At 44.2% G+C, this 14535-nt stretch overlaps 1 protein-coding gene across 5 annotated transcripts in view; it reads left to right on the forward strand.

The window, feature by feature from the left end:
* The window catches only part of ITPR2 (inositol 1,4,5-trisphosphate receptor type 2), a 271778-nt gene that overhangs the window by 35113 nt on the left and 222130 nt on the right, over window positions 1-14535 (forward strand). For all 5 annotated transcript variants that reach the window (XM_082310914.1, XM_082310915.1, XM_082310916.1 and 2 more), the window contains exons 3-5: window positions 10493-10608; window positions 11798-11884; window positions 12575-12733. In XM_082310914.1, coding sequence (XP_082167040.1) covers window positions 10493-10608; window positions 11798-11884; window positions 12575-12733 — 362 coding nt within the window. The remainder of the gene's footprint in view (window positions 1-10492; window positions 10609-11797; window positions 11885-12574; window positions 12734-14535) is intronic.

Genomic DNA, 14535 nt, shown 5'->3' on the forward strand with positions numbered 1-14535 from the left:
CGCCATGCTATAACATCATGGCTATATTGCTAGGGGCAGCATCTAGTAGCATTTTCATGCTGCTTCAGGTATGTGTAATCAAGTGGCATTCAGGAGAATGGCTGCAGCAAAGATAAAGCCATCATTTGGTTGTTCCCTCCTTCATCTTACAAGTCAAAATCTAAGTGTGAAAATAGCAGGGGTTTTGCTGAGAACACAGCAGAAACATGCTGTCTAATTGAGATTTAGTGCCTGGTAGCACAGAGATGTCTGTATTATGAGAGCAACCAAAAGCACATCTTTGCCATGTTTTGTTAAATTTCTTAGCTCTGCTCAACAGCACTGAGGCAAAAGAGTTGCTAAATGTTGTTCTTATAACCAAGAAACATAAGCAAAACCCGTATTTTTCCCCCCAAGAATCTTCTGGGAAATAGCATTCAATTAAAACAGCAAAGTTAATAAAACAAACAAAAACTGCTTTAAGTAGGTTCTTGACATAAAAAGAATACTGAGGCATGAATGATTAATTGAATGATTAGACATAAGCAACTAAAAATAGCATCTAACAGCAGGAAGAGTAGGGCCTCTAGTAATAGGAACTGCTGTCTGTATGGTTTACAATGTTTTTATCACTGATAGTTGAACTGGTGTTGATTTGAGGTTAGAGCATGACCTAAGAGTCAAAGTAGTATGAGAAAGGCATGTTTCTAACAAGATGTTTATATTCCAAGGACTGACTCTGAAAATTAACATCAGAGGACTATGTTTGCTCTTTTTTGGTAATATTTTATCAACCCTTTCTCCAACAGAAAAAAAAAAAAAAAAAAAAAAAAGTGTTTTCTAACTACTTGTATCCCTTCTACAGAGTTCACTCAGAGATCAAATTTAGGTACTGAGCTGTTGGCCGGGACTGAAAGCCTACGTAAAGAGGTGTCTCAAAATAGCAGTTTCGTTTTTGTTATGTGTTTACTTTCTTTTTTTTGAGTGGGTGGTAGCTATTCTAGTTGTTTCAGAACATCCTACAAAATGGAGTATTGTTAAGCTAAGGAAAGCTATGGTTGCTTTTCATTTTGTGTCCATACAAAGAAGCTGTGGTCCAGATTTCCCCTTCAGTCACGCTGGAATGAGCCTGGAGTGGCTCTGTGTTCGTCAGTGTGCATATCCAGATTTGCATCAGTGCAAAGGAAGGCAGAATTTGGTCCCACACGTGTTTCCTGACGTCTGTTGGGAAGAAAAAAAAAAAAGCATTTACTATTTTGCAATTGAGTTTAAGGGACTGTTCAAGCCAGGTGCTTCTTGTCCCAATTCTAACTGAAGCTAGTGAGAGCTAAAGCACTTAGTGTCGTGATGGAAATGCTTACCCTGCTGCAGGCCCAGGTTCACAGAGGTTAGGAGGAACAGTGTGTGCCAGAAGTCCTGTACCTCTGAAGAAAAGTCACATTGTGAGCAACAGAACTGCAAGTTTCCTTAGACTGTGACCTTAAACACACTTCAGCTTGATGCTGTTATGTCCAGTGGGAAGCACTTTCAGCTTCCAAGGTGTAAAATAGCACAGCTAGGACCTACTTGTTAGTCAAATTTAGCAACTCTGAAAAAGGAGCACAAGTCTCTCGTCTATTGTAAATGTAAAATGACCTAAGTTCTTAAACTGATTTAAACTTCCCTACATTTTATACCCCTTTTTCCTGAGGCATCTGCAATGAAAGTGATGTTTGAATTCCTTGATATACTCCTCCTGCCTTTCTCTCAATTTTTAGTCTGGTCTAAGCTTTTTCTAAGATTGTTCCTTCTTCTTCTCTCCCTTCCATTATGTTCCTCTGTGCGCTCTCCTTTCCTCCTCCTACCCTTTCCTCTACTGTCTGCCATTTTCCTTTTTACTTGCCTTCTACATCATTTTGGTTTGTCCTTGTGTTTTCTTCTTTTTTTCTCTCATTTCCATAATTGCTTTCATTTTCTTCTCAGACTCCTGATAGCTTTTTCTGTTGTCCTCCTTAGGGCTCTTCATTGCCCCACTCCTTGCTCCTTCGCATTCCTCCCTTTCCATTCTCACTTCAGCTCTTTTTTGCCTTCCTGTATTTTTTTCAAAACACATAGATTTGTACACACTGTGATTTAATAGCCCTATCACTTCCACTTACCCATTTGTCAGCCTGCTGGTTTAAGTAAAGCCATGTAATAATTTGTCTAGTTCCGCAAATCATGGAGATGTTCCATGATGGGCAAGAGTTGAATTTCTAACACTTAAAAAAAAAAAAAGGGGGTGGGGGTGGGGAGGAAAAGCATCTCACAAATATTGTTCTAAGCCGTCTTTATCCAGTATCAAGAAACATTTGAAAAGCATAATATGAGTTATTTGCCTTTTCAGACTTCCTGAGTGTAGCTGCTTTTTGCTCAGAGGATATGCTGTGTGTGGTTGTTCCACCCACTCTCACCTTTTGAAGACTGGCATTTTGTGCACATGGGCAGGCTCAGGCAGATGGTCAGTTTGGTGCTGAGTGCGTGCTCTGTGGATCGCCTCCCGTACTCTGGGAGTTGCTGCTTTCTATCTTTTGATTGTTCTGATTAATAAATATCTTCTTTCCCCGCCCCCCCCCCAATGAAATAAGTAATTGATATGTGTCTCAGCACTGATAATTTGTCATATTTTCCTACCTTTTAATAAGCCGAGGTGTAGAGTAGGAGGTGTGACCAGGGAGAGCTTCCCCTTTTTTTCCATTTTGTAAAGAAACCTTGAAGTGATTTTTATTGTTCTAAAAATGTGTGTTTGGGCTGGGGTGGGCAATGTTTCTTATTTTCTCCATTTTCACTTTGTGCACAAGTAATTGAAATTTTGCCTGGAAGATTTTGTGGGTAAGAGAAAATTGATGAAACTGCAGAAGTTGAATGCATGAAAGTTTAGTAAGTGAAACCGGCTGATACTTTTAAGCTATTTGCTTTAAAGCTATTTGTTTACCTTTGATAGTGCCTACTTAATTAGCGTCCTCAGGAAGAGAAGCATTTATGTAAAACTTTGTAAAGTAATGAGTTAGGACTATCTGAGAATGTCTGGAGAAGTTAGAAGAGACGGGCTGTCTCCTGAGTGGGTTGTTAGACTGACCTCCAGGAGGGCTGAGCTTTTGATCTACTGTGTGTGCTGGAAAGTTGCTTTGAAATCTTATGCCTCAGTTTCTCTTTTTTCCTGTTTATTTAATCTATAGCTTCTCTAGGGCAGGCACTGCTTCCCCCCCTCCCCCCCCTCCCCAGTGTTTAGGACCACAAAGCTTGAATTTATATAGTATCCTATTGTTACTCTGACAAATGTTAGTAGAAAAAAAAAAACAGAAAAAAATAATGAGATGACCTATTTTTAATGTATCTGGTATCTTAAAAAAATAGGGAAAAGTTTGTCTGGAATCAAAGAATATGAAATTTTTTTTTTAGTCTATAAATTGAGGAAAATACAATTGAAATAATACTGATTTTAAAAAAGTTCTTGGTAGTTCAGCATCTGAAGGACTAGACTGGAAGTCAGGAGAGCTGCGTTGTGCAGCATGGCTCCAGATGGAGCTGCGTGGTGGCTGAGGTTATCTAACGCCTGCTCTACATTTCCTTTTCTTTGAGAACTATCATTAGGAAAAATTCACCCACCTTTGGGAGGCAGACCCACACAGTAGTGACTGCACATCCGTGTACATCTTGCATTTCTCTGCAGTGACGTAGCACTGTGCTTTGAGACTTTGCATGAGGATGGGAAGCGGTGTGTTTACTCAAGTAGCAGGATGTGTGGGGAGTAACTGAGAAGTGAAGACTGGTCCTATAAAAAGAAGTATTGTTACTTCAGAGAAACAAGTGTTTCGTGAAGTCTTCTCAGAAGGCACGTTAATTTATAGATTGTTACAGAAAATAATAGCGGACTTTTTGTCTTATGAGCTGAAATCCCAACACTCCAAGTAAAATCTACAACATATACAGTATGATTTAACAGTATACAGCGTTTTGTAAATTTTTTTTCCTTCTTGGTGTCCAGGATATTGTAAACGTTACCTGGGAGTTATGTACTCTAGGTTGTACGATATAGTTCTCATTGTAAATGTTCCCCTTTGAAATGAAAGTAAACACCTTTGCAAGGTGGCTGGGTTTGCTTTGGTAAAGATTTGTAATGCTTTCTCCTAGGAACACCAACTCAGGGCTGTGATTAAGGAGCAAATTGGTGAGGACTGTGGGTCAGTGCCAAAGAAAGTTCTACCATCGGCAGTGTTTTTGTATGAACAAGCTTTGCCACTACAAATAGCAGAGGAAGATCAATTGCTATGAAGGGAAGAGGCAATGCAATGAAAAGTGTGGTATAATGATGGCCAACATATGAGAGGCCAGATGGCATATTTGCAGAACTAAAAGCATTGCACCTTAGTTTGTGGGTTGAGAGCCAGCACTGTTGCAAACTGCTAGCTCTGGGGGCACAGGCGGTGGGAGGAACATGTGGCACAGTCTTATTCTGGTGGTTTTGGCAGTGCTAACATCAGATAGCTGTGCTTAGCTGGGCCTGATTGTAGTTGAGTGCTGCCTGTTTTATCAGGTAGCTGACAGAGGCACAAAGACGATCAAAAGGGACTTTAGAGAATTGGGGCGATTACTTGAAGGATCAGGTAGTGTTTTCCTCCATCCCGTCAGTAGCCGGGAGGCACACAGAAAGGAACAGGAAGACCCACCTCATTAACACGTGGCTCAGAGGCTGGTGCCAGCGGTGGAATTTTGGGTTTTTCAATCATGGGGCAGTTTACATGGCACCAGGCCTGCTGGAGACAGATGGGGTTCACCTGTCGCAAAGCGGGAAAAGGATTCTGGCTCAGGAGTTAGCAGGCCTCATTGAGAGAGCTTTAAACTGGATGCAGAGGGGCAAGGGGATAAGACCAGGCTTGCTAGGGATGAGCCTAGGGGTGGCATGCCTGTGTTGGAGACGAGATCTATAGCCCAACTGAAGTGCATTTACACCAACGCACGCAGCATGGGAAATAAACAGGAGGTGCTGGAAGCCACTGCGCGGCAGGAAAACTAGGATGTGGTCGCCATCACAGAAACACGGTGGGATGACTCACACAACTGGAGTGCTGCAATGGATGGCTACAAGCTCTTTAGAAGGGACAGGCTAGGAAGGAGAAGTGGTGGGGTAGCCTTGTACGTTAGAGAGTGTTTTGACTGTCTAGAACTCAATGACGGTAATGATAAGGTTGAATGCTTATGGGTAAAGATCAGGGGGAAGGCAAATAAGGCAGATATCCTGGTGGGAGTCTGTTACAGACCACCCAACCAGGATGAGGAAACAGGCGAAGTTTTCTACAAGTGGTTGGCTGAAGTCTCCCGATCTCTAGCCCTTGTTCTCATGGGAGACTTCAACTTACCAGATCTCTGCTGGAAATACAACACAGCAGAGAGAAAGCAGCCTAGGAGGTTCCTGGAGCGTGTGGGAGATAACTTCATGACACAGCTGGTAAGCGAGCCACCCAGGGGAGGTGCCCCGCTGGACCTGCTGTTTACGAACAGAGAGGGCCTGGTGGGCGATGTGGTGGTCAGAGGCTGTCTTGGGCACAGTGACCATGACATGATAGAGTTTTCGATTCTTGGAGAAGTAAGGAAGGGGGGCAACAAAACCACTACCCTGAACTTTAGAAGGGCAGACCTCGGATTGTTTAGGAGCCTGGCTGACAGAGTCCCTTGGGAGGCAGTCCTGAAGGGCAAAGGAGTCCAGGAAGGCTGGGTGTTATTCAAGAAGGAAGTCTCAAAGGCACGGGAGCAGGCCGTCCCCATGTGCTGTAAATCGAGCAGGCGGGGGAGAAGACCGGCCTGGCTGAACGGAGAGCTTTGGCTGGAACTCAGGAAAAAAAGGAGAGTTTATGGCCTTTGGAAGAAGGGGCAGGCAACTCAGGAGGACTACAGGGATGTTGTGAGGTTATGCAGGGAGAAGATGAGAAAGGCGAAGGCCCAGCTAGAACTTAAGCTGGCCACTGCTGTTAAAGATAACAACAAATGTTTTTACAAATGTATCAGCGACAAAGGGAGGGCCAGGGAGAATCTCCCTCCTTTGTTGGATGCGGAGAAGGCTGAGGTACTTAATGCCTTCTTTGCCTCAGTCTTTAATAGTCAGACTGGTCATCCTTAGGGTTTTCAGGCCCCTGAGTTGGGAGATGGAGATAGGATGCAGAATGAAGCCCCACTTGTCGAAGAGGTGGCAGTCACCGACCTGCTCCTCCACCTGGATGTGCACAAGTCCATGGGGCCCCATGGGATCCACCCGAGGATACTGAGGGAGCTGGCAGAGGAGCTTGCCAAGCCACTCTCCATCATTTATCAGCAGTCCTGGTCAACCGGGGAGGTCCCAGATGACTGGGAGTTAGCAAATGTGACGCCTCTCTACAAGAAGGGTCGGAAGGAGGATCTGGGGAACTACAGGCCTGTCAGCCTGACCTCGGTGCTGGGGAAAGTCATGGAGCAGATCATCTTGAGTGCCATTACGCGGCACGTGCGGGACAGCCAGGGGATCAGGCTCAGCCAGCATGCATTTATGAAAGGGAGGTCCTGCTTCACTAACCTGGTCTCCTTCTATGACAAGGTGACCCGCTTAGTGGATGAGAGGAAGGCTGTGGATGTTGTCTACTTGGACTTTAGTAAGGCCTTTGACACTGTCTCCCACAGCATTCTCCTGGAGAAGCTGGCTGCTCACGGCTTGGATAAGTGCACTCTGTGCTGGGTTAGAAACTGGCTGGACGGCTGAGCCCAGAGAGTGGTGGTGAATGGAGTCAAATCCAGTTGGCGGCCGGTCATGAGTGGGGTTTCCCAGGGCTCAGTACTGGGGCCGGTCCTGTTCCCGTTCTACTCTCCCCAGAGGAGAATGACCTCTGAAGAATTTCCTCCCTGGTCCATGTCAGGTTCTCAGGAAAGTAGAGACAGGAGGGAAGCAACTATTCCTGCCTGACTCCCAGCCACTCAACCGGCGGCACAAGCTAGAGCCAAGTAATAGCAGCAATGTATCCTACTTAGAAGAGGGTTTAGCCCCAGGGCTGGATTAAGAAGAAAGAAGTTCCTCTTCTGATCCCACAAGCACATCTTGCAGGCACTGACACCCCAGTTTGGCCAGAATCAGCAACATCACTTCTCTGCTGGTCATCAGGCAACTTTCCCACAAAGAAGAGACTCTGCAACACCACTGGAAAGCCACATTGCACAGAGTATGGCACAGACAGTGCTCCTCACGAAAATACAGAAAAGCAAGAGAAAAAGAGGAGAACAAACACGCTAGCTCCATGTGAACAACCTGAAGTGCTTGTTTACCATCACACTCAACACAGTTAATAGCATACACATCACATAGCACAGAATAATTTAAAAACAGTCCTCTCTACCCTCAGCTCTCCTGCTGCCTGCTCTGAAGAGAGTCCCTTTCCAACAGCACTGTATAGTCACCCTTACCTCTGTTATCAAAGGTGCTGCAACATGAAATAGCAACCACAATACCAAGTACACGTTCCAGTTACACACTAGATCAATGTGTAGGTGACCCTGTTGAATTTAGCAACCTTGCATGTCATTTTTAAACACAGTGTAATCTCATCATTCACCCATTATTGTCACAAAAACAGCAGCAGGGGAAGCTATAGGGAACTATCCCAAAGTCATGGTCTGGGTTTTTAACCACTGAGTCAGGTCAGCAGCAAACAGTTTCTATTTCACGGTGCTCTACTACTCACTATCTAATTCCCAGACCAAGTTTAACATCTGCAGTTGCTAACTACCTAGGACTTGTTCTAGCTCTCCAGTCCACAACAGCACATGTGGGAAGTCCCATCTATCACACATGAGATGAGAAAAATTTCCGAACTGTTCCACCCTTAGGAGTGGAAATTCAAGTGTCAAACTCACAACCTCTCTGTAGAAGATGCTAGATACCAAGGCAGATCCTATTCTCATTTTCAACACTGTGAATCCAATGGAATTACTTTTTCACACAAGGAGGAAGAGGGGGAAATCTAGCTCCTCCGAGATATATCCTCCATATATCCTCCAACATACCCTTCTCTTCCCAGTCTGTAAGGAGCTACTGAAACCATGTTACAGTAGGAACACCTCTTGTAACACAACAGGAGAGGGAAGGGAAATCTAGTGTGAAGATTGGCCTTGCCTTTCCTAAGTAAAAACGAACTATCATTATTTAGAATAGAATCATAGAATCGTCAAGATTGGAAAAGACCCTTAAGATCATCGAGTCCAACCGTTAACCTAGCACTGCCAAGTCCACCACTAAACCATGTCCTCGAGCACCACCTCTACCCGTCTTTTAAATACCTCCAGGGATGGAGACTCAACCACTGCCCTGGGCAGCCCGTACCAGTGCCTGACCACCCTCTCACTGAAGAAGTTTTTCCTAATATCCAACCTAAACTTCCCCGATGTTCTATCCCTTGTTACTAGGGAGAAGAGACCGACCCCCACCTCGCTACAACCTCCTTTCAGGCAGTTGTAGAGAGCAATAAGGTCACCCCTCAGCCTCCTCTTCTCCAGGCTAAACAACCCCAGCTCCCTCAGCCGCTCCTCATAAGGCTGGTGCTCCAGACCCTTCACCAGCTTCGTTGCTCTCCTCTGGACACGCTCCAGCACCTCGATGTCCTTCTTGTAGTGAGGGGCCCAAAACTGAACACAGTACTCAAGATGCGACCTCACCAGTGCCGAGTACAGGGGCACTATCACCTCCCTGGTCCTGCTGGCCACGCTATTTCTGATACAAGCCAGGATGCCATTGGCCTTCTTGGCCACCTGAGCACACTGCTGGCTCATGTTCAGGCGGCTGTCAACCAACACCCCCAGGTCCTTTTCTGCCAGGCAGCTCTCCAGCCACTCCTCCCCAAGCCTGTAGTGCTGCATGGGGTTGTTGTGACCCAAGTGCAGGACCTGGCACTGAGCCTTGTTGAATCTCATACAGTTGGCCCCAGCCGAAGGATCCAGCCTGTTCAGGTCCCTCTGTAGGGCCTTCCTTCCCTCCAGCAGATCGACATTCCCACCCAGCTTGGTGTCATCTGCAAACTTACTGATGGTGCCCTCAATCCCTTCATCCAGATCATCAATGAAGATGTTGAACAGGACCGGCCCCAACACTGAGCCCTGGGGAACACCACTTGTGACGGGCCGCCAACCGGATTTGACTCCGTTCACCACCACTCTCTGGGCTCGGCCGTCCAGCCAGTTTCTAACCCAGCGTAGAGTGCACCCATCCAAGCCAATATAGTAATAATAATACACATGCAGTCCTGTATGTCTTAACTAGTCTCACAGCAAAACTCTGATTGCTAATTAATACTTTCCTATCCCTTCCTCTTGCCAGTTGATACACATGGGGCGTGAAAGGACAATTAATTACCAACATTTGCTCAGTAAAATGTCTTTCAAGCCTAGCTTTTAGAGCAGTTGATGATTGGGACCATGCAAGACTGGGTATCATTTATCACTCTAAAAGTAGTTGGATTTGGATAAATTGTGAGCCTCTGTTTCCAGTCTATAGGACTGTCACTGGCCCAAAAAAACCCAAAAAGTCTTGAGACAGGGAATTTCACAAAATTTAGTTTATTGCCCATTAACGTTAACTTTCAATTATTGATTCCAGTATTGGGAAATAAAGATGAACAATTGAACAAGCACTGAGGGAAGCACCCCTTTGCTTCCCCCGGACACATCTCTCCCCGTTTGCAGTCCCTAGCCCCCTTGCTGCACTCTGCACGTGCTTCTTGCGGGGAGGGGATAGGGGTCAGTGTGTTGCGACTCGCTTTCCTTTGCTGCTCCTCATTTCTTAATCCACGGCTCCCCCATTGGCTGCAGACTCCTCAGGGTGTATCTCCTCCTCTGTTGTTGTTTTCGCAGCCCCCCCACTTGGGCGATTCCTCTTGGGTGGCCTTCCCTCCCTCCTTACCTGTTTTTTGCCTGGTCTGTTGGACAGTGCCGGTGCTCAGTTTGTGCCACTTTGTCGTTTTTACTGTTAGGTTTTTTTAATCAATCTTAGTGAAGGTGCATGTAGACCTGAACAGCGCGTTAACCTCCTTGGTGGCTTGCAGCTGAATGTCTGTGCAATCCTTTGTTTCAGCAGTGCCAGAAGGAGCAGAGCAGCCAGATGTATGGCATACAGAAAGCAGGACTGTTTTTTCAAGGTTTCACATGCCTTTAAACAGTTCATCTGTAATGTTGTGCTGCAGCAAAGAGCGCTAACAAAGCAGCAGGCAGTTTTACACATGGCAGGCTCACAGCCTGGGACTCTTACAGAGGTTGCAGAGAGGTTGCACAGACTGGGCACGTGTGGGGCCTTGAAGGCTTTAGGTTCAACTCAGATGTTCTGCCACCCTGTTTATGGTATTATTGCCATCAAGCTGTTTGGTGACAATGTTTAAACACTGGTATCTAGGCATTTCTGGAAAAAGAAAACCAACCAAAGCATACTTACAAATGAAGGAAACGTCTTTCAACGTTACTTATGAGTATTTCTTTCAATCTTCCACAGACTGCCTTTTCAAGGTGTGTCCTATGAACCGATATTCAGCCCAGAAGCAGTACTGGAAAGCCAAGCAAGCCAAACAAGGAAACCATACAGAAGCAGCACTGCTGAAGAAACTTCAAGTAAGAGGCATCTGTATTTGTAATCTTATCTCAATCTGCAGGCTGTAGAATTACAATAGAATGAAAAAGAATAACAACAAGTGCCTTGGGAACCACCATGATGGGTATTATTATGCCACCGTAGCAACTTTATATTCTCCTTAGCTCTCCTACCTCCTGACTGGCATTTATTGCCCCTGCCCTGGTTTTTATCTTTGGGCACGGGGTTGTGTCTTTGCTATAAGCAAAATGCTGCTTTCAGAAGTTTTATAAAGTAAAAATGGAGCTGTTAAAATCAGGAGTGGGCCCTGGTTTAAATCATGCTATTATTTTAGAAGTCCTTTCCAGGAGTTAGGCAGAGGTGTGGACAGAGAGACGTTTTCAACGCTTTAGTCTGGAAATTCCTCAGAATTGCAGTTGTGTCTGCTTTCAGTCCAGGCGATTCTTCTCTGAACCATTGGGCAGATTCTATTTTGCATCAAATACAGTGTGGATGGAGCAACTCCTCTGTCTCCTGAAAAAGAGATGGTCTGATGTTATAATTGAATGCATAAGACTAAGTGAAAACCAGGTCATATCAAACCTTGTTGATAGTTTCATGTGCAGTGAGGAGACTGCCAGTGCTTCCAGTTAAAAACAGCAAGGAAGGCACGTGATGTGTGGCTAGAGCTAGCTACACAGCAATTAGAGCTTGGAGCTGAGAGTTTCTTCTCCGGCTGTGTTTGACCCAGACTATTGTGCTTAGCCTTGATTTTGCAATGTGTGATGTTCTAGTTTTGTTTTGTTATATATCAAGTCAATGTATTTGTATGCAATTAAAAACCCAACAAGTAAAAGGAATGGTGACAGGAAGAAGCTAATCATAGGCCCTTCTTTTTCCTCTTTCAGGATGAAATAAACCACCTGGAATTACTTTTTGTGCTTGAAAATTTTTAAAATAGCATGCATCTCAGGTGTGATCCATAAATTGTAACTGAGTTTCTATTCTGGGTAATAAAAAACCAGAATCATTACCCAGGGTCTGGGTGATTATAGTTCAGAAAATCATGCTGCAGCAGGTTTTGGGTGCTAGTATTTCCAGTGCAGTAATGCTTGCAGGTTGGAGGAGGCATTTTAAATGTGTTGCTGTTTCCTTTTTACACTATCTGTTCTAGTAGCTGAATACAGTACTGATTTTGTAGAATTTAAAGAAATAATCATTCTCTTGCAGCATGCAGCAGAACTGGAACAAAAGCAGAACGAAAGCGAGAACAGGAAGCTGTTGGGCGAAATTGTAAAATATAGCAATGTCATACAGGTAAACCTATTGAAATTCATCTGCCTTCTCTCAGAGCTGGAAAGGAAACAGTTGTTTCATTTCAAGGTTACAGTGAAAATGAAACTAACCACTGTAATCTGGATTGTCAAGGGTCAGGTAAACAGAACTTGGTGAAGTTTACAATATTGTGTTTTTCTGTCTGTTTTAAAGCCTACCAGAAGTGCCGCATATTCATGTTTAAATAATATGTCATAATATAAATTTCATGTGTAAGTTTTGCTGCTGCGGCTTAGAATCTGAATGTAAATACATATCTTTTCAAGATTTATTTCAAAATCATATTATAGAGCTGCTGTGCAGCTCCTTTTAAGTCACTGAAGTCATTTGAACTTCATGACGTATAAATGAGACAGAAGTTATGTTCTTAAGTGCAGTACAACTTTCCTGTAATGGATGAAATTGCTGAAGGTAACACTATTAATTAGGACCCTTGCCCTGCCTGTGTAGTATATGCTGTAAAATTGACTGCTGACATATTTATCTCAACCTGAGATACAGCATCTGTTTTCCAAAATTGCAGTATACTTTGATAACCCTCTTCTAGTTTTATTTTGTCTTTATGTATGTTATGAAAAATCGCTACAGTGTGAAAGCTTGCACCTCTTCTTTTGACTGAAGCGAGAAAAAGCAACAGCTGTACTAATTTTTTAAATTATTGTTGGTTCACAGCTACTGCACATAAAAAGTAACAAGTACCTCACAGTCAATAAGAGATTGCCGGCTCTGCTAGAGAAGAATGCTATGCGGGTGTCTCTGGATGCTGCAGGGAACGAGGGATCCTGGTTTTATATCCAGCCGTTCTGGAAACTGAGGAGTGAAGGTGACAATGTAAGTGGAAATACTGAATGTGGAAGAGGGAGAAGGCAGAAAGTTTCCAGAAGACACATGATTTCTTTGCTACCGGCATAAATCATAATGGATTAAGTTTAGAAAAAAATATTTTAAGCGGCGCTCGGGACTATTAGCTTTTATGTGTAACTAGAAAATATTACCAAATTATATGGTCTGGAATCTGAACTGCTGCAACATTCATCTCAGCCTCTGCTGACCTGTGTTGGGGCATCTTTGCTAAGTCCACCTGTTGTGTGCAGATTTACAAAGCTGATAATAAGTCATAGTTTACACTAGAGTAAAATTTTTTTTTTTTTTTTTTTTTTTTAAATATTCTGGGCAACGTTTTTTTCAGGAGGCCAACAGAGAATGTCTCTAGGAGATACATCAGGCTTCTTTGAATCTGTATCCCTCCTCAACATGAGAGTGGCATCTCTGATTGGAATTGGGTTGGATAGTCTGGTGGGTCTTTTCTGGGTAGGTTTCAGTAGGAGTCTTGCGTATTGGTAAGACGAAGAATATATAGGAAAGCTCTTTGCTGCAGATTTGCATGGCGCAGAGTTGCGCCATGAGATCAAAACTCAGTTCTTCATTCAGTCGGCTGTGGCTTGGTTAAGTGCCCGCTATGGAAAATTCAGATCTGCCTCTGGGAAGGGCACATGACGAACTTGTGTGGTTTTATATTGTAGACCTGGCTGGGAATGTTTGGCCACTCTCCCCTGTGAAGTAATCAGTGAAAGAGCCCTCTCAGGATCGCAGACAGGAATGCCTGTTTTCTCCTGTTTTTTCTCTCATTAACTTTGTGGTTACCCAGCTCTTGGGATGCTATCCAGGATGAGTGTGGTTGCTTGCAGCTCCTTTTGGCAGTCTCTTGTGGGGAGGGGAAGGACTGCATTCCCAGCTCCTGGTCAGAAGTCCCTAAAGTCATAGTCTGATCACTGCGTGGAGCAGGGAAAGAAGGGTATGTGAAAAGCTCCCCCTTTCCCCAAGCCTGTTGCAGAGAAAAGCAACAAACATGAGTAGCCCTCTGGGGCACCTCTGCATGGCTTTTCAGCTGGGGAAAAGAAGTGTTGTGGATCAAACATTAACTTGGTATTCCTTTCCCTCTTTGGAAAGAAAAAGGTGACTTATTGCTTTAAGGTTTTGGCTTAATTTCTTAGAATAACATCAGTTCAGCATCTTTTTAATTTCTCATGCCCTCATGCCTGGGAAATAAGTGCATGTCATGCTCTCCAGAGTGAGGACCTGGGGTTCCCAGATTGTGATGTGCAAAGCTATCGTGAGCCCTTACAGCTGAGAGCAGCAGAATGCTTTTAAGCCTTATAAGCCATCCTCAGTACTACAGAGTTTTTGATTCAATTTTACACTATTGTGGGCACATAAGAGTTTGGAAGCATTTTTGCTGGTCTGAAAAGTTTGCAAATCATCGCACTGATTGCCGTAACATCCCACTCCACAGACCTCTCTCCTACTTTGTTCCCTGTAGGGCTGTATTTGACAGGCTCTGAGCTACAAGGGCTGTGTGGGAAACCGTCAGGTTTACTCCTAACTTAATGGCCTCCTTTGGAACCTGCCTGCTGCTCATTTTCTGTCACCAGGTGTTGCCTTTCAGGGCTGGGAGCTTGCCATTATATTTTACAGAGAGAAATCTTGAGACCCAAGTTTTTCCTGCTTTCTACCAGCCCCAAACAGATCTAATAATCTTTTTTGCAAATTTCCAGTGCTAAACATTAGTCCTTTGGTAGCTTTCTCATAACTGCTCTGGCACATTTCCACCCCTTCAACAGGTACAGAAACTA

The sequence above is a fragment of the Platalea leucorodia genome, assembly GCF_965183815.1.
Source record: "Platalea leucorodia genome assembly, chromosome: 4".
NCBI lineage: Eukaryota > Metazoa > Chordata > Aves > Pelecaniformes > Threskiornithidae > Platalea > Platalea leucorodia.